Below are 21,786 nucleotides of genomic sequence, written 5' to 3' on the forward strand. Positions count from 1 at the left end.
AGACGCGTCTTAAGATACCACAGAAAGAGTGGAAGTGGTCTTAATTATTCTCCTCTAACGGACATATCGACTTACCGTGACATATCAACATTAGAGAGGTCGTTCGCATCCTGGTCTACATTTCCATAGAACCCGTCGTTAGGGTACGCGTACGCTCCAGTCGGACTGGTCTCGTACCCCATGAAGTCTTTGTTGTCGTTGTTGTACCCTGTCTGGTCATCTGCGGGAGCTGGTGGGTAGCTGGCTTGGCTGGAGGACGCTGAGAGCTGGGAGATGCCTGGACAGATAGGAATAAACGTGAAGGAATACACAGAGGAGACGGCAAAGAATATACAGGGTACCTATTAGGTAAATGGGTTTATAAGCCGACACTAGTCCAGTCAATAAAGCATTAAAGAGGGAAATCCGTGGAACATAATTTATGACTTCGGGACTTTATTTTTTTTATCTAGACTAGACACCTCCTAAGGTAAACATAGCAAAAGTCCCCGCGCTTAGCCCTTGAGTCGGTGGGGAGAGGGGGGTTTGAAGGTACCATTTTGTGTTCCAGGCATTTCCCTCTACACCGTCGTTAAGGCATTCATTGACTGGACTATAAGGTGAAGTCAGTGATAACATCATTTTAATTTTTTTAATTTTCATAAAAAATAAAATATAAAATCTGATTTGGTATGAAAATTAAAATAATTAAAATGATGATATTAATTTTCTGACTTCACCATACCATTTATATGCACATAACATGGGCTAGTGTCGGATTATAAACCCATTTACCTAACACCCTGTATAAGAGGTATATTTTTTTAGGTACTAGAACAGAAACGAGAGATACTAGGAAGATAAGTTGCCTTATTATTTTTCACTGGAATAAATATAGTTATTATACACATAGATAGATCGTACGCTGGGTCAGGAAAGTTCTTGAGTGGTGAACACGAGCCTGAAGACGTAGCGTGGGCAGGCCTCCCACTAGGTGGACCGACGATCTGGTGAAGGTCGCGGGAGGTGCCTGGAAGCGAGCGGCGCAGGACCGGTCTTTGTGGAAATCCTTGGTAGAGGCCTTTGTCCAGCAGTGGACATCTTTCGGCTGAAACGAACGAACTTGTCACAGATACTGGTTTTTCGGAAAAAGGCAAATCAAGCTAATCCCACTGACGTAATACGAGTAACTTATTGTGCAAAATATATTTTATTGCCTTTTTCTGTTGAATAAATGCAATTTAGGGAAAGCGATTACAATCGCAAAACGAATGTTAAAATATCTAAGACTGCGAAAAATTGAATTTTATGATACGTGAAGCTGAAAATAACGAAATTGATTTTCTCATGCGCGATAGTACTACTGATGTTGTATTTTACTTAAACCTATTCAGCTTTACTTTATTTATAGAATCGTAGAAAAGATTCTTAATAAACTGACACTTATGGATGGAAAGTTATATCTAATATAAGATCTTATCTGCGACATAAAATTAAGAAGCAGTAAACTAAACTGGTCGAGTGACATAAAATACTCCATAAAATCCATACTTCATAGACGTCTTTACTAAGGTTGGGTTGCACCATACTTTAAAAAACTCTAAAACTCTAAAACTCATTTATTTCTGTAAATAGGCTTAAAAAAGCACTTTTACACGTCCCAGTATTAACCCTACCACTGCTTCAGGACAATAAATGGGCCAGTGCTGAGAAGAAGCAGCGCAAGAAACTCAGTCACTATTGTCAGCCTCTTTTTCAAAGGTTTACATGCTTTAAAATGTACAAAGTTATATTTTTGCGAGCTAGGCAGTAACGTATCCCAAACATTTTTATCTTTTAAATAATCATCGACTTTATAGTAGCCCTTTTTCATTAAGGTACTTTTAATATGTGCTTTGAATTTATGAATGGGTAGTTCTACAACAGTTTGTGGTAATTTATTAAAGAATTTAATACATTTTCCCATAAATGAATTACCAATCTTATGCAATCTGATATTTGGAACGGCAAGTTTATTTTTGTTTCTTGTATTAAAGTTATGCAAATCGCTCTTTTTCGTGAATTGCTCTATATTTTTGCGGACATATAAAATGTTTTCATAAATGAACTGTGAAGCTACTGTCAGTATGTTTATTTCCTTAAAAAAATCTTTCAAGGAAAATCGGGGTCCAAGGTTATAAATGGCCCGCCCTGCTCTCTTCTGCAGAACAAACACAGTTTCAATGTCCGCGGCTGAGCCCCACAACAATATGCCGTATGACATTATACTATGAAAATAGCTAAAATATACTACCCTTGCCGTTTCAATGTCAGTTAATTGCCTTATCTTTCTCACTGCAAAAGCAGCCGAACTGAGCCTTTTTGACAAAGTTTCAATATGAGGACCCCATTGAAGTTTAGCATTTAAAGTGATTCCCAGGAATGTTGTGGAATTTATGCTATTTAATGGTTCATTCTTCACCATTAATTGCGTGGAAACCTGCCTCACATTAGGTAAGGTAAATTTAATGCACTTAGTTTTGTTTGCATTTAACAATAAGTTGTTAACAGTGAACCAATGTAGAACCTGTGAGAGTGTGTTATTAACCTTTAACTGGTGACAAGCGGTCTCACAGGCCGGGCGGCGTCAGTGAAACATCGTTTCACCCCCTTCCCCGTACTTCCAATGTTTCACCGCTTCAGTAGCTTCAAGTTTAGTTGTGTCTACACCGTAGATAAGGATATTTGCATCATTCAGCTCCAAATCGGCAAGTTACATCGATGTAAAGTTCAGCAGCGGTCTCTCAGACCGCATGTCACCAGTTACGTGACATTTTTTTCATACAGTTTTTTTGTATTTTTACAGTTTTTACTTGAAATTGATACTTAAATAACTCCAAAAAAGAAGCGTAGGATCATTAGTTGGGAATATAGTGCCATACTTTATGAAACGACTTGAAAATTCGCCAGTTGAAAAATATCCAGAAAAGGAAGACTCAATTGGGTCGGAAGCCGAATATGTTCCTGAAAACATCGTTCTGGAGCAAAGTGACCATGATTCGGAAGCCGAAGAAAGTGTTTTTGAAGATGAAGGACCAATTGACGAGAATCAGTCAGAAAGGGAAAATGACGGCCCACTCTTATGCCAAACAATAAATGTCCTGACAGCCAATAAAAAATACAAAAGTTTCACCACTGCCAGTTTTCTAAAATTATAGGTTACCTATGTGTGATAGGTTTTTTTTAAATTGATTAGCATTGGAACTATAATAAAAAATACGAATTTTGTTATAATTTCTTGATTTAAATTTCTTATTTGCGATTATCCATGTCATCTCTAGTTTTTTGATTTTTATTACTACATATAATTTAACAGCAAGTTCTGCATTAAAAATTATATTTAGAGTTTATTATTTTATTTAAATTTAATTCTTCTATATGCTAATAATCTGTTTTTAAAGATTGTGGTATGCTACCTTACCTAGTTTCTATGCTACAGTCTTGATACGGTAGCGGCCTCTCAGACCGCACGTCACCAGTTACGTTACACAAAAACCATGTCACCAGTTAAAGGTTAATATCGTCAAAATTTACTTTACCTCTATCAACTTTGAAAATGAGAGATGTGTCATCAGCAAATAACACAATATCATACAGATCTTTTACAAAGTAAGGAAGGTCATTAATGTAAATAAGAAATAGCAAAGGTCCCAATATTGATCCCTGCGGCACACCCATAGTAAGAGGTGCTCCAGAAGACTCAGTTCCGTTAATACAAACTTTTTGTTTTCTGCCTGTGAGATACGAGTTCAGCAGATCAAGTGACTTATTCGAAACACCATAATGTCGCAATTTGTTTAGTAAGGTTTGGTGGTCTACACAATCAAACGCTTTTGAAAGATCACAGAAAATACCAACAGCGTCCTTTTTACTCTCCCAAGCAACAAAGACGTGTTTCAATAGTGCTACTCCAGCGTCAGTAGTGCTTCTACCTTTCGTAAAACCAAATTGCTTATTGTGTAATAATTTGTTAAAAATGAAGTGAGATAGAAGTTGGTGGAAAATAATTTTCTCGAAAATTTTGCTAAGTACTGGTAGAATAGAAATCGGTCGAAAATTAGAGGGGTCACATTTGTCACCAGCCTTGAACAATGGAATTATTTTACTTAACTTCATTAAGCTAGGAAAGCAACCTTGATCAATACATGTATTAAAAATGAATGCAAGGTGAGGAGCTATGGTGTCAATAATTGTTCCAATTATACTGACGGAGATTCCCCAAAGGTCCTCAGTTTTTTTCATATTTAATTCTCTAAAGGTTTTAATTATTGTATTACAATCTATATGCCTGAACTGGATACTTTAACTTTAACAAACGTCAAAAATCTGTCAAACTCCATACAAAAAGCACCAGTTAGCGTTATAGTTACGGTCAAAGTTAGGTGGTGCAACTCAGCCTTAGAAGTCAAAGTGGGGTCAAAGATCTAACTAGACTGAGATTTTACGACTTTTGTCTATGACTTACAATTACTTACGAGTACACTTACTTATATTTTCATAAAAGGCGACTGAGACATTGTTATACTTATTCATTTTCATCGATATTACAAAATACGCGCTCAGAAATTCAACTTGTATTGAAATTGCTTCTAAAACGATCTACAACAAGTATAATGAAAATTTTCGATAAATAAAATACGTTCATGAATTCAAATTCTTAAGAATCTTTGTTAATGCTTCTAAAATAAAATTTATTCAAGTTTGATGAAAATTATCAGTTTCCAAATAATAATTTTAAGCTCTTGAATCAGCAAAAACTATTACAGTACGAACAAAAACACATTAACTAGAGTACGGCCAACTAGCAGCGATACAAAAGGTCAATACGACTGTCGAGTTGATAATAATATATTCTGTCTCTTCCCATCTTGTGTATTTGTCGTAATGTCTCGTTCTCCCGCCAAAATATGTCAAAGTCAGACGGGTTCACCCAGGACATTGGGTTTGTTTACATTTGGTATCGCTTCTCGTTGGCCGTACTTTTAGGTACTTTCTGAAGTAATTTAATCACACACCAGCTACAGCTAATCAAATGGTTTTTATTGTAAAAAAAAAATCTACGAACGTTTAATATTAAACTCTTGTGTTTTAAGAACTGAACTCACCTTTTCCCAATATCTTCCCGAAACTCCCCAGAATGCTTGGCAGGAACATGGCGAACAAAATAGACTTCAGCAGAACTTGGCCCCCGATCAGGAGAGGCACGAAGAATTTGTTTAGGCCGAAAGCTGGAATGAGAAGAAGAATATTTTTAGAATGAAAACTATTATTATGTCAATAGGCAATAAAGAACTAAATAAAGTAACGCCCGTATTCAAACGTACAAACATTACTCCGTCACACATAACATTACGTTACGCGCACTGTGAGACCTCATCAACAAAGTCGCTTTCCCCCGTCTGTCCCTATGTATGCTTAGATCTTTAGAACTACGCAACTGATTTTGATGCGGTTTTTTTTTAATAGATAGAGTGACTCAAGAGGAAGGTTTATAGGTTTAAAACTACTAAAGTAACTACTGCAATAATTTGTATCATCAACTTATTACACAGTTACTAACTATTTACCTGTTATTAACTATTTATGAATGCTTCCAGTCTGTGCTCACCTTAAAAAATTAAAAAAATCTTTTCGCAGCGATTGTTGGATGTCACCGACAAAAAATTCGTTTAACAATTTTAACATAACATCAAATATTCTGTATGAAAAATCCTCCACCCTTCCGAACAATTTTAATGAAAAAAGAATACTTTTCGTAACATTGTTCTCGAATTTAATATTTGAACAACGCACGAGGTTTATCGTAATATTATTTTTTGCGTCATTAACATTACAAACAATTTCATTTAATTTTCATTTGTAGCCTTTAATACCTATCTATAAAATAATAGAGGTGACCTGGGGATTTATCACGTGGTAATCTATACTAATATTATAAAGAGGTACAGTTTAACGTTTAACGTTTTACAGGAAATCTTTAACGTTTTACATAAATATATTGACTTGGCCATCGCATGAAAACACGTGTAAATTAAATTATTTAGTGCGATGACCAAGTCAATAATTTATGTAAAACGTTAAAGATTTCCTGGCCTGGACTTGGTATTACATAGATCTCACAACTTTTTACCGTAGAACAACTGAGTTGCGAGACTTGGTTTTTTTGACAAGTATTGTTTTTGATGGGATCTCATTTCTTTTTGTATTTTGTAGACAGCAGTTATGTATCTAGAAAACTGGACCGAAATTGAAAAATTTTACTCGACTTGGCGGTCGCACTACCGTGCCCCCAAATATTTTAGTTTTTCCTTGATTCATACACCAAACACTACTTATATTCCAAATTTGAAGCTTCTAGGTCTGCTAAAAGTGCCTTAGAATTTTGATGATCGGTGAGTCAGTCAGTGAGTGACAAAATTAAGAAACTTTGACCCGTTATAATTCTTAAACTACTGGTTCAAATTGAATGAAATTTGAAATATACCGTGTCTTTACAATGCCTGCATAGCTAATGAAAATTCAGCCTTCTAGTTTTATTTTATCCACAACGAAGTTACAGGCGGTCGACAATGGCCTGAATTGCTTCGAGAAAAGGATGGTACGGCCGTGCCGCTTTTTTGCTCGACTTGGTGGGGGCACTACCGTGCCCCCAGATATAGCGCTATTTAGCTTGTTTGGTAGCGTGTTATAAGGGAAACTTTTGCAACTTTATCATCGATTTGGCCCTGTGAAGTTTTGAACTTCACAGGGTTAATTGTTATTAATTGGTTGAATTTCAAAGGTCTGTCTTTACGTTTGAACGTTTATGTATCTTTGTGATTTAATCCAAGTTCAAAGGTTAACTCTCACAATTCTAAAGCTCTTTGGTTTGGATACACGTGCTTGCTCTTTACATCGAATTGTATTTCGAATTTCCGACCCATTAAAATCATCGAAACATAATCAAACTGGCGAAAATAGCTGCGGGGTTACTCTGAAAAACGTTATCCGAAGTTTCGAATGTTGCCATCCCTCTCACGCAAAGCGAGATGCCAGCAAGAGCGATAGTGACAGATAGATCTGAAAGTACGTGAACAGCGTTTCGGAGTAGACCGGCTGGCACTTGGCTGGAATTATTGGTTAATTAATTACAGGAAAAATCTCGGGGTCTATTTCAATTAAGGTTCAATGATGTACGGTGTTTGGACGCGATAGTAATTTTCTTTCAACAATAACAAAGAACTGAAGTGAATAATTCCAGCAATTTCTTTTGCTATTTGTCTTGTAGCATAAGGTTAATTTTTCTTTAAACTATTACTGAAACTACAAACATATTTGTTTTGTTTCAATGTCTGCTGTATGCTTAATCAACATTAATGTAACACTCGTTATTCTACCAAACAGTTGAAAAGAAAAAGAAAAATAGAGAATTTACATTTTTTCCAGACTATTTTTCCACTTTGTTTATCTTCAAATGTTTTTGAAAAAGTTACGTTTACACGCTTTGGTTACATTCATAATATTTTGATGAAATTGAACAAGAGTTTCTGTTGCTAAATTTTATAATGCAGTAACATTATAAGCAGCAGTAACATCGGACCATTTCTGAATTAATAAAAATTTAGGATAGTTGGGATGCTGGCTCTTTCCCTAAACAAATTTTAGTATTGCTATTCAGCGAGGAAATGCAGCCAGCATCCTCGCCTCTTTGCCTCGCGGACACGTTTTTATTTTTGTGTAAACAATTAGGCGGGTTTTAGAATCGCGCTGACCGCTCGCTGATCGTCGGCGCTGACAGATCAATATGTATGTAATTGAAGGGAACGTTCCTGAGTGACGCTGATCGCTCGGCGCCGACGCTTCATACATTTCGGCTGTCAGCGCTGACGGTCAGCGAGCGTCAGCGTCACTCTAAAACCAGCCTTAGTTTTGCGTTTGTTGAAAAAATATCTGTTTATTTTAATAATCCCAACTAATATTATAAATGCGAAAGTAACTCTGTCTGTCTGTCTGTCTGTCTGTCTGTCTGTCTGTCTGTCTGTTACGCTTTCCCGCTTAAACCTCGCAACCGATTTTGATGAAATTTGGCATAGAGATAGTTTGAGTTCCGGGAAAGAACATAGGATAGTTTTTATCCCGGTTTTTGAAACAGGGACGCGCGCGATAAAGTTTTTCTGTGACAGACAAAATTCCACGCGGGCGAAGCCGCGGGCGGAAAGCTAGTTTGTAAATAAATCTTCCCTATCTAACTGAAACCCTATAGAAAAAAGAGATTCGTCTTCGCAAGTATAATACAAATTGAAACCAACCCGTTGCAAATATTGTGCCTACACTTGTACAGTCGTGTCAAGTAGATTTGTTCTGTCACCGAGGGATTTTATTGGTAACTCCTTGTCTGTTCCGTACAAGATAAGGTTTGTATAAGGAAAACCGTAGCTTTAACCTGTCTCGGTTATAAATTGAAAATATATTGCGTGATCTTTAATATAAAACTGTTTAGCTAAAAATTAAAGGTAACGCCTTTCATAATTTGGTCTCAAGATTTTGATTTTTCGCTGATACTTTGGATGATTTTGTAAATAGGTTTAATTATGTGTGGTAGTGATTTATTATTTATCCTGTTTATTGCACACATAATTTTAGTTAATTTATGAATTTATGATATGATATTTATAGTTTACGATAAATTGGTTTTTTGATCTACAGTTTGGGAGATTAACTATAATTTTAATCCTTTCTTAAAAATAATAGTAATTAATATTATACTTACATCGGAATCCCATCATCTTCGCAGCTTTAGGCAGATTTATAGAAAGAACATGAGTGTCTACAAAGTTCTTAAACTTCTGAAGCAATCTGTATTCGTAGCTGAATTTGCTGAAAAGCGCTCTTCCTTCATCAGTATTTGTTTCCTTTTTACTATCTTCACTGCCTTTAATAGATTTAATCTCAACACCATCAGCGATTTCGTATCTATCTTTGCTTAGCGCTTTATTTAGTATATTTTCGACTTCTTCTTCAAGTTGCGTTTCACTCACATTAACAAGAATATACCTTTTCGTTATCGTTCCAAGGATCTCTATAACATCGTCCACTGCATCGTTCGTTTCTTCATCTTCACTAACATTAGTTTTATTAACTACATTTTCTACATTAACACTACCTTTACTACTACTGTGACAGCTATGGCAGTTATTAGTTTCTACTTTGTCTATTTTAACTGTTTTGGTTATGCTTTCTTGACTTTGACAGTTTACATGTGTAGTTAGAGATGTTATATACAATAGAGCTATGAGATGTGTCCATTGGAACCTCCATTCTGATCTTCTGTGGCGTTTTTCGTGAATTTTCTGAGTGGGATCCATATTTGTGATGCAAACTTCATCACCGTTTTATTTTTTGGTTTTGATAAGGTTTCCTCTTACAATCGCTGGCTGGGACATCTGTAACAAAAGAAAGCTGTGATGAATACGTTTTCTTGGAAGTAATTGGTTTGTTTTTCTAGCAACTACCGGAGTTTCTCAGGGTTATACAATAGGTGTTGTTCCCGCGGTAGGGGAAAGTTATTAGTCGGAGAATAGTCGATTGGTATGTTCCAATACTATAATTAGATTCACGTGTGATAACATGACCTATATTAGAGCTATTTTAATGATCAGTCATTCCAGGCTTAGAATTATTCAAGATAATAAAATTCTCAGTTTCAGAAGGTATTTATCACAGATTGCGCCAAAATTGTACAAGGAAATACAAAATGTTTGCAGACTTTCTACGATTTAATATAAAGTAAGACAAAATACAAAACAGTTTTAACTTTCATAACACGAACACCCTAAATCCGAAACAGCCAAATAAAAACCGTATGTATGGTGCACGCTACAGTAAATGGGTAGCTACGTCATAGTGCTGTCGGAATGTTGCGATTCGATGAAAAATTCGGTTGGTGCTTTGACTTGGAACATGTAAAAGAATTTCTAAAAGTTATTTTTTTGGCGGCTGACCCTGGCCGCACAGGATTTTCAGGTTTGAAAAAACATAGCATTTGATCCGAGTAAAAATACTGTTGCCAGCAATATCTGTTAGAGATATTGGTAATTTAAATGATGGAATGACGACACAATCTTTACCAGTTTTTCATGGAATTTGTTTGTTCTTGTTAGTAGATTTAGTAGTCAGCTAAGTATATATGGCCGATGGGGCAGGAAAGTTCTTGAGTGGCGACCACGAGCCGGAAGACGTAGCGTAGGCAGGCCTCCCACTAGGTGGACCGACGATCTGGTGAAGGTCGCGGGAGGCGCCTGACCGGTCTTTGTGGAAATTCTTGGGGGGGCTTTTGTCCAGCAGTGGACGTCTTTTGGCTGAAACGAACGAACGAACGAACGAAGTATTATGCTTGTGTTATGAGTGGGTTCACCTAAATATTTTACACCACTAGGCTATTTATTGTCAACTTGAACTCGTCCAACTAGTTTTCATTTGGAAATTTTAAGGAAGTAGTGCGAACGCGATCTCTAATTCGAACGTCACATTGTAAATTATTTTAATTTTAAGTAAATTATCGATAAGTTATCAACCCTATATTCACATCAGCCAAAGCCAAAATCAAGCCAATAAACGCGCAACGATTTCACATGGATGTACTTTAATGCGCCGATCCCACTGCGGTAGTATTCTGTGGTCAAATACCTGCCTTGTTATGCATAAAAAAAAATTCACTTCGTGTGATATTATGATACGTTGGGTAGGTTATGAGATTGTGATGTTTTAATTTGTACGTCATTATAGAGACTTCTCGATGTATTTTGATGAGAATATTTCTTACGTTTTTCAATTCAGAAGACTGTGATAGCGCACGCCATATTTTACACCTATTGTAGTAGATCCACTCATTATTTTATTTATTTATTTAATGAGCAACATAATAAGCTTACAGAAAACCCAAAGCGCTTACATGTTTAGTCACCACATCGATGACGTTTAACACGTTACTTTACTAATGAAAATAATATAACATTATTTTACAGATAAAAAACTTTTCAGAGTAAACGGTGGGCACAATAATAGTTTTGCTGTTAACTAGAAATCTTCTTGAGGAACTTAAAGCAGGTGCTGTATGTCAAAAATGATTTCATGAAAATAACCAAGAATCTAAAAAAGTATTTAATTTTATTGTTATGTCTGTCAGGAAACAACATTTAAAGAACATTATTATTGCCGATGATCTCTACTTGCAAAGTTGTTGTATTTAGTATGATAATTTTAATCCAGTGTTCTTTCCGGGTGTAACTTTTTAACTGTAAAGGGTGTATGAGTATATGTAATTAATTTTAAGTTACTCTTTTGTTGTGTACTATTCTGAAAGTATACAGGGTGAAATAGCTTGTATAACATTAGTTACCACAATGTTTAGCTTACTACAGACTGTGCCGTCATAAGCACAAGCTTAAAAGCTTTACGAGTATTGTAGTAATTGCAGTGATCGTTGGAACCATTTATAGTCATTAAGTGAATAAAACGTAACAAACATAAAACCACCCAAAAAGCTTCAGGGCCCTTTCTCATGGTAATACAGTTTTGCGGGATACAGTAAAGCAGGACACACTAGATCAGTAAAATTACTTGTGTTCACACGACAGTTCCGTTTTTTGCAGGTACGGTTAGTGATGGTACGGGTGATTGCAAAAAAATGCAAGAAGCTACGAGTGGGATTCTTTTGGACTTGACCAATATTGCATAACTTGATATTTAATAGTTTAAATTGTGATTAATTAGTAGATCCTCCTCTCTTCTAATTGCAGTGCCCGTATAATGATCTGTTTAGCTTTAAGCCTTATCTGCCCATGTTAATTATGGTGATGCAAATAAATAAGGTATGTATCTTATGTCAAAAAAAACTTGTAATTAAACTGGATCCTATTTTTACTGGTCCAGTTATTACAAAACCGAATTCCAAATTCGAATGGATGGGTTCCACTACAAACGGAATACTCGGGTGAATGTTTAGTGTTAAAAACACATTATTATAGTACTAAATTGTATCCTGCAAAAAACGGTATATCCCCGTGGGAAAGAACCCTAACAAACCACGATTTATAACCACGATAGCCGAACGGTGAAGGGGTCGGTGTGGCCGACTCGAGATACGAGGAACGCGGGTTCGAATCCCACCGCCGCTCGACTATTGTGGTGAGCCCACTCGTAACACAAGCTTATTTAGCTTACCACGAGGGGCTAATGGGACTATTAGTAATTTGGGCAATACAAATTGGTAATAATCTTTATAAAAAAAAAAAAAAAAAAAAAAAAAAAAAAAAAAAAAAAAAACATAAAAGTGCCCACCCAAAACAAAGCCACATCCGGTCTTTTACTGGTCATTAGCTATATTTTATTATTATTACAGTCCACTCAGCGCTTTTAGGGCGTTACCATAAAAAACGCCGTATCTGACGGTTCATAAACGCATTAATGTAGATACGTACGTGTTTATCATAAGGGACAGAGCACACGCAGAAAAAGGCATTATGAAGGTAATGGACTAAACAACACGACTAAAAGTCATGCCCTAAAAAGTGTGAGATAATTTACATGATTTTACGTGCCTTTTGGGCACCAAACGGCTGCGCTGGGTGTGGTGTATTTTGTAAATATTATTTAGAATTTAGGCTTTAATTTACATGTTTGTTCGTTTCAGCAAAATGATGTCCACAGCTGGACAAAGGCCTCCCTCAAGGATGTCTAAAATGACCGTATGCTTACACGTAATATTTATCATAATGTGCTTCTTACATAATTTGATTCTGGAACTCAACAATAACCTTTTCTATGAAATCAACATCTCAATATGGAAGTAACAAATTAATTTGCGCATTCCCCACAGAACTTGTAACAATCAAAATTAATGTTATACCTACACCTTGCTATGTGACATACTGAAACCCACACGAGCGTAACGGAATGCTAAGAAATAAATAACAATATAAATATAATAAGCGCGGAAACAAGATGAAGTAAACGGAAATGAAACGAAGACAATAAATTAGATATTGCCATTTTTATAACGTACGACATAATATTGGTTGGAACGAAGTTGGTACGCAAGTGTTTCACGAAGCTGAATTTGTTATAGACATATTTCTTTTTTAGCCAAGTTCCAGCAAATCTTGACATAAGCTGAACGTATGATAAGAAGAATTATTAAATCATGATCATCATCATCTCAGCCATAAGATATTTGTGGAACAAAAGATAATAAAAACGGTACAACGGTTGTAGATAATCAATAGTTGATTCCAAACCTTCATAAAGTTGAAATCAGACTTTATCACGATCCTTACGATTAAGTCACATTACACTGAATTTCAAAGATTCCAACCACCAAAATGGCACTTAATGAACTTCTAATTGTCAAAGAGGCCAGTTCCAAACCCTCAGTAAACTGGTTACATCAGGTTATTACCGCTTTACCGTCAACCCAAGTAATTAGTGACAAACTTAGTTAACCCAAACTCGAGCTTCCGAGAGATGAAAGTAAATCACTTTAAAAGAAGCATCATCATTTTCTGAAAAACAAGTTGCCTTCGTAATTGAATGTAAGATTAATTTCTGAATGATGATAAGGAAATTCGACGTGAATTGAAAGTCAGTCTAACCATAGTAAGAATAATAATATAAGTCATTGTCATTAATTATTTTACGTCATCGCCAGAATCCCTAACCTAATCCCCTAGATGCCTTGTTAATTTATAGGTCATTAGAATACTGTTAAAATAAAATTAAGTTGATTTTAATGATGTTGAGTAAATTAAAGTAAAACTATGTTTCATCACTGTCTTGATTTGATACAAAATTTTATCTCCAGATCTCTAAATATTTTTTGTTAGCTGGTCACTCTTCATCCCATCCTACTAGTCCTACTAATATTAAAAAGGCGAAAGTTTGGATGTCTGGATGTCATGATGTCTGGATGTTTGTTACTTTTTGACGCAAAAATTATGACATGACATTTTATGTTGGATCAGTTAAAACCTTTTTAAGATAGCTTTTTAAAGATACACACAAGATCAAAAATATCAAAAGAATATACTAAGGTCGGTTTTTCAATTTGTATTATTTAAGGTCTCTAGCGTCTAAAAAGTTGTAGCTAACATCACACAATAAACCTAAAAAGTCATATTATACAACGAATTTATTTCAATTCCAAAGTGAAAGCGTAAAAACTTTACAACAACTCTTAGCTTCTTCTTTCAAGCCAACTCCAACTAAGATACACCAAAACTTTGGAACAATACACCTACATCGTTGTTAGAGTAAGAAGGAAAGTTGTTTTTAGAACTGCTATACTTTTGAAATGTTAAATCTGATGCTAGACATGATTTTGTAATTACACAACTTAGCTTTTAATGTATGAATGATTAAGATTAATATTTTGAATGCTGCAAGTTATGCGTTCAAAGCGTAGTAACCAACAGCTTTGTGAATGAGGACTTTAGTCAGAAAAAAGTATAGATGAAGATTAATTAATTTATGGATTCATAAACGATGCTTGCTTATTATTTACTAAAGCAGCAAATCGAACGAACAACGTTGAACAGAGCTCTGTGATTGGTTCGTGTGTCACCCTGTGAATGCACGGTCGCGCTCTGTGAGACCTCATAGTAATGTTTGTGAATAGGGGCGTTAGTTTCTGTCACCAGAATGATTGTAGGTTTTTGAGTGGGATATAATTAGTGATAATTCTCATGACTTTCTTTTTAGACACCGCTGACCTGATTCGTCCTTCCGTACATTCGTACAAAAAAAAATTCGTTGGACCGATAATTTTTAGGGCAATATCGACTTTTATTATTGAAATCAAATCAACTAAATGACTTTATTTAATACACAAAAGGACAATGACCAAAAGTGGTCCAAATCACCACCAGTAATGAGACCTATATTGGTTTATAGTCTATTAAATAGAGATTAACTTTCAGTATGGGACGAAAAAAAAAAAGCTGTCAGTAAAAAGTTATGACTGTATGAAAAATTGTAGTAGTTTACGCGCTAATTTCAGGAACTACGATTTGAAAAAGTCTTTTTATTATGGATAGCCCATTTATCAAGGATGGTTTTAGAATAAATAACATCACACTACAACCAATAGGGGCGGAGCAGTGAAGACAAATGTAAAAATGGGAAATATTATTCAAACTATTTTCACGCGTACAAAGTCGTAGGCAGAGATAGTATAATATTTAATAAAATTCATCTACCTTTAACCCCGCGCCACATGCGACATCACATAACATGCGTAGATTAGTCCAAAATGTGCAATGGATAGAATGATATCAAGAACATTTTTCGGACGAAAAGGTCAAAAAACAGACTTTTCATTCAGTCATAACTTTTTACTGACAGCATATTTTTGATTGCGGTTTGGTTATAATGAATCAGTATTTAGTAGACTATTTTACTACATAGGTCTCGTTAGTGGTGGACATTTGGACCACACTCCATACATTTTTGGTCTTTGTCCTTTCCCACGCAACTTTGCAAACTAACATCAGAAACGTCTGCAAAATTCTCGCTAACATTGTTTTAATGCCGTTCAGCCACTAACAAGCACTAAACGCTGGCAAGTGGTTATACCAGTAGATACAGCCGAAGTTACGATTGGGCTTGGAACCGGGCCAGCTTCCACAAACAACCGTAGGTTTAACAATAGTGTTGCCAAATTGTGTGCAGTCTTAACGATCTTGCTTTAAATTATGGCAACAGTTTTTGGTACATTATTTACACGTCACTTGGTGAGTGATGGATGCTTGGGATCTTGTTGAGGGATAAAATCTGGCGGTAACAGTTGGCCGACCATTATGTGTCGGAGAAATAGCAAATGGCGGAGAATAAAGCCCACCGTCCGATGCACTGATGGCCTCTAGAATAAAAGCAGTAACTGGATGAAAAAAGTAGGAAATAATGATATTATGTGACAGTTTACTGTAATTTGGGATGAAAAGTGACTAGCTAATAAAAAAATTTTAGAGATCTAGAGAAAATTGTAATATCAAATTAAGACAGTGATAAAAACATATTTTTACTTCAATTTACTCAACATTATTAAAAGCTACTTAACTTTATTTTAACCAATTCTAATGACCAAGAAATTAAGACGCTAGGGACCTTAAATAATACAAATTGAAAAACCGACCTTAGTATATTCTGTTGATATTTTTGAGATACTCCAGTGTATCTTTAAAAAGCTATCTTAAAAAGGTTTTAACTGATCCAACCTAAAATGTAACTAGATCACTACTTACTCATCCCTGCCAGTCCTTATTAATACCAATAATATTATTATTCTTGTGTTGTCTTTAAAGAAATCCGTCAAGTGACAAGTGGCAAAATTCGGAACTAATAACCCAGCATTGATAGTAGCGCCCTTCTTTAAAGGTCATAATATGGGATGGAACTAAGGTGTTCAACGTGACAAAAATTGTAACTGATAACCCAGTATGATTGTATAGCGCCCTGCTGTCAATGGCTTAACTGGGTCACTGAAGTGTTGAACAGCTATATTAAAGTTTCCTGTTAGTTTTGACTTGTGCCAAGCATTATTTCCACTCATTTCATTGTCATGTCAACTCTATAACCGCATGGAGCAAATTCCACCCCACATGCTTATTTAACTGATTTTCAGGCAAACATCAACTCGCTTCTATCCTCATTATTTTAAGGTTGATTGTTGTTTGCATTGCCATGATTATCTACGTTTTCATTAAGGGTGTAAATGAAGCGATATTACACAAATAATACAAGGCTATAATTGTGTTGATATATGTGTGCCGGAAGAGGCAAAGCAAGATTATACATTCGCGTATGTACGGTTACTCGTGTATGCTCAGAATCATTGTTTGAGGATTTTAATGGCGTTTCTGCAAATTGCTTTGATTTAGATGACGCTATTGAAATTCCTTCATTTACATATTTTGGAAAGGCCTTTGATAAAATGGAAATTTAATTTTAATATTAAAATAAGATACATTATTCTGATTGAGTAGGTTATGTATTTCATTTGGTTACTGTGAAGTTATAAGCACAGATCTTTTGACGAAATTCGGACTCTCACAGGGCACAGTTTTGGGCCCAATACTTTACACTGTACGCGAGTTAATTAAAGTGCTTTCAAAGGCTTTGTTGTCTAAATGAGATACACAGCAGGCCCTTTTTGTTCGATGGAATGGCCTTTACGACTGACTGATGTCCCTTTAGGCGCGGAACGCATTTCATTAGAGCACTATGTCGCCCACTTGTCCGAGTTTTGGGTGTCAAATAAAACTAAATAAGGACCTTTTCCTACGGCATTTTGAATTACTGTATCCTGAAAAACTGAACTTGTGGGTTTACAATGCAGTATCCGGTTTTTTGCAGGTACGGTTTTTGAAGGTACGGGTAATTGCAAAAAAAATATTGAGGAAGCTGCTAGTGCACTTCTATTAAACAATACCTTACTTGTATTAGTAGGTCGCTACCAATCGGCCATTATGGAAATCATTGGGGGAGGCCTATGTTCAGCAGTGGACTTCCTATAGCTGAAATGATATGAAGAGTAACTGAAATGAAGAGTTCCTGCAAAAATTGTATTCATGGGGAAGCGCCCTTATAGGTTTGGGTTAGTTTAAAAGTTATGAATGGTGTAGCGGCAAGGGTTGTGAGAGACAAAGTTGAATGAAGTTTATTTTAAATTGACACAAGTAAGCGAAATAACAAAGTTAATTTAACTTCTGTTGGTGATAACACCGTCTGAATTTACTTGTATTTCTGTGATTACAGTTGTATGTAATACTAGCGACCCACCCCTGCTTCGCACAGGTACAATGTATTACTTAAAAACCTTCCTCTTGAATCACTCTATCTATTCAAAAAACCACATCAAAATCCATTGCGTAGTTTTTTAGATCTAAACATATGTCGCAGTAAGATAGATAAAGCCGTAATATAGTTATATCCCTAGGGATATAATTATATACCGTAACATAGTTATACGAAAGCGATTGATTACTATCTCACTAGGAATATAGTTATAAAACGGCCCAAGTTTAGTGATATACTTATATTACTAGATTATGTTTAGTGAAATAGCTAGTGAAGTCATAAAATTGGAACATCAGTTGGTATCCTGAAAGATTGGTTACCCAGAAATGCAATACAGCTTTTAAACATTACTTTGAATACATAGGGACAGACAGACAGGAAAGTGACTTTGTTTTATATTTAATGCTGATCAGGGCTGCAATATATTATCTGTCTGTGTTAAAATGTAATAAGTAAGATTATGTGCACTATTCTAAACTAATATTATAAAGAGGAAAGATTTCGCTTGTGTGTTTGTATTCAATAGACTCCGAAACTAATGGACCGATTTGAAAAATTCTTTCAAAATAAGATTCCTACATTATTCATGCTGACCATAAAATCAAAATCAAAATCAAAAATATTTATTCAGTTTAGACTACAACAAGTGGCACTTATGAACGTCAATAGAAAATAATAAAAAAAGAAAAGGTAGCCCTTATGGCATAAGCTATAGAGTTTGTATTTGTGGTATGGAGTTCACCGTGTTAGCTAGTAAAACATTAAAGAAGGAGGTACTTCGTAAAATTTCACAAGCAATTTCTAAAATGTATTCATAAAATGAATTAAGGCAAAGTATAATAATTTGTAAATGAGCTTCTACGAAGAACGTTCGCAGGTGTTATTAATTACAAATTAATTATTTCCACGTAATAATTCTCTACAATTGTAATATCTAATTCTAAGGTGTTGTCTATTATTTTAACATTAATTAATAATCTCTTATTTTCTTGTTCTATTAATGATCGTAATAATACTTATTGTAGAAATGATGGACACGGATTTCAGCTTAAATACACTAATTAAATTTTTTTGTGGTAACGAAGCTTTGATTATAAATGGAGTTTAATAATAGAAATTAATTGTGGCCGTATAATTGTAACATTTAATAATTGTAAGAATAAAATAAGATATTAATTATTTTATTACAAAGAGCCTTTATTGGATTTATTAAATTATTCGTTCTGATAAGTCCTTTTAACGAATATTCTTTGGGTTCTCGATTTTAATGAATCTAATAAATTGTGAAGACAGACAGCTTTTTGTTATTAATTTTGGGAATTTGTTACTTTGTAAGACAATGACACATCAATGAGAAATTGTGGCATTTTATGTCGAAGTAATAATAGGTTAGGTGTGATTTTGCAATAGAAATAGGTAGTTTTATAAGCTGATGATAATAGAACTGAATTATTGTTGCCTTGAAGTAGTACATACATACATACCTAGTTATTTATAAGTATTATGGCACATTCAGGTTAAAACAGTACTTCTCAGTGCAATTTTTGCTCCTCATAAAACAATATTGTGGGTAAAAAGTTGCAAATTTAAAAGCCGTTTGGGGTAATAAATTTAAAAATATTTATAAAGCTTTCAGAGTGAACGTATAATAGCATTTTTAAAGTAGAAGTGGGCGATAAAATAAAACGTCTAAATCCTGGGGAACGACTCGGGTGTTAGGTTTTATTGCGCTTAATGCGCTAATAGTTCAGTTAAAAGCATTTCCTTAAAGTTTCGACGTTATTGTATAGAGCTGGAAGTGCTAGGCGATCAACCTTGCATTTAAAACTTTAGGGTGATAGGTTTAAGGTTCAGAATTATTTTTGTTAGGGATACAAGCACTAAATCAATGCTTCTTTCGATGTCACCGATTATTAGTTTGATATCCATAAGAAAGAATGGTTTTCAATGCGTGATTTTAGGATAGAAGTCGTATTTAATAACCACTGGACATTGCACTAATTCAGTTGCAGTAAGAAGCTGAATGCAGGTCGCTACCAACAGGCCTATCTGGAAATCATTTGGAGAGACCTATATTTATTAGTAGACGTCTTCTAGCTGAAATGATGATGAAATAAAAAGTATAATTTCAGTAACACAGCCGATAAGCGAAAGATTTTACGCTTAGGCAGGGTTGCACCATCTTACTTTAACTTTGACAAACGTCAAATTAATATCTGTCAAACTCCATACAAAAACACCGGTTATCGTTATAGTTACGGTCAAAGTGAGGTTGTGCAACTCAGCCTAAGTATCAAAATTCATTTAGAACGATAATTTTAGTTGTCACGTCCTGCAATTTTGTATCTTGTCCAAATGACCGAGTGTATAATGGGGGAAATTGCGAACAAAGTTTGACAAAGTCCTTACCGTTAGGACCGAACTTTGGAGTTGGGACTCTTGTGCATTTGTATCTTCGTCTAATTTGTATCTAAACGCTTTTAATACACTATTATCTTGAGCCGGTTTTATCTTGATGATGGGTTGTGATTGTTGCGGGATTAGAACCCGAGACTGTGGGCTTTGATGATTGATGATGGGCTGTTGTCAACAATATGAATTAAGCAAGTCGTTTAAGGGTTCTATCAATCAGTGTTTGTTAAATATTATCAATTATTCAGATTTAGAGGTAGGTAAGATAGCCAGTTCCTCCGTGGTTGAGGATCCCGGGTGAAGCTCGCTTCCACCTTCCGCCTGATCGCCACTTACCATCAGGTGAGATACAGCCCAAGAGCTTCCTCGTTGTGGATAAAATAATTATTACTGTTAACACGTCCACCAACAATCTGGTGAAGGTCGCTGGAAAAACCTGGATGCGGGCAGCAGAAGAACGGTCGTTATGAAAATCCTTGGGGGAGGCCTTTGTCCAGCAGTAGACGTAATTTGGCTGAAAAGAACGAACAACATTACGGGCCTGTCCCCATCGCAAAACTGGACTGTCGTGTGTTTGATTCAAATTCCAAATTCGAACAGATCGGTCAATGCAAACAGTATATTATGTTCGTGTGAATTTAAGGCTGAGTTGCACCTTATTTTAACCATAACAATAATAATAACCGGTGCTTTTTGTAAGAAGTTTGACAGATTTTGGACGTTTGTCAAAGTTAAAGTAAGATGGTGCAACCAGGTCTGTTCATCTCCGCGAGTTTGCATCGAAAACAAAACACGCACGACTACCCCTCCTGCGGTACCTAATCGACAGGACAATCACGAGCGAGCATGTGTATTCTTCATACTTATTATTATTCTGTGAATTCTGTGGTGCAACTCGGCCTTAGTAAACTACTAATTCCTGCAAAAACAGTATCTACTGCAGAAGAACGACCCTTTTTATTTGCCAGAGCTTGTGAAAAATCACGTGGGGATTAGGATGCAGTAACACGTCGTTAACGTCCAATAGCTTGAATACTAAAGCGAATGAGAAATAAAGTTCTGGTGAGGGATAACGGCCAAGAATCCATCTTGGCCCTTTTTTCTGGTTCCGTAAACTGGTCCCGTATTCCGTTTATGGAGAGTTACTTGTGTTAAGGTGCCAATCGATTCAGCCGGTTTGTGAATTAAGGTCGTAAGCTTGAGCATGCTCAGCCTCTACATAACCCTTCAGATACCACCGAATAGAGACTCAAGAATTTTCACTAAAAAAAATTGATATAAAATATTGTGTTTATTCGTTGGACTTTTTTGATTCGAATGCACATAATAATATGCATCAGCAGACTTTATTATAGTCCTAAAAAGTTTTCCTTTCTATAAAAAACATGAAAAATTGTACTCTACGTTAAATAATTCTGTAGCTCTTCATGCACCCTTACTTTTTTTTAACTTATTGTGTTAAAAAATCTTGTAAAAATTTTGTTCGCTTGGTTCGTTCTCAAGGCAGTCTTAGTCTGTATGCACCTT

The 21,786-nt window shown here is 35.4% G+C and overlaps 1 protein-coding gene across 1 annotated transcript in view; it reads right to left on the reverse strand.

Moving 5' to 3' along the window:
- Positions 1 to 71: 71 nt before the first annotated feature.
- LOC135083888 (uncharacterized) overlaps positions 72 to 21,786 on the reverse strand; it is a 114,219-nt gene continuing 92,504 nt past the window's right edge. Inside the window, exons 2-4 of the mRNA XM_063978640.1 lie at positions 8,768 to 9,440; positions 5,124 to 5,246; positions 72 to 277 (exon numbers count right to left, since the gene is read on the reverse strand). Coding sequence (XP_063834710.1) covers positions 72 to 277; positions 5,124 to 5,246; positions 8,768 to 9,362 — 924 coding nt within the window. The 5' untranslated portion in view covers positions 9,363 to 9,440. The remainder of the gene's footprint in view (positions 278 to 5,123; positions 5,247 to 8,767; positions 9,441 to 21,786) is intronic.

The sequence above is a fragment of the Ostrinia nubilalis genome, chromosome 24, assembly GCF_963855985.1.
Source record: "Ostrinia nubilalis chromosome 24, ilOstNubi1.1, whole genome shotgun sequence".
Classification (NCBI taxonomy): Eukaryota; Metazoa; Arthropoda; class Insecta; order Lepidoptera; family Crambidae; genus Ostrinia; species Ostrinia nubilalis.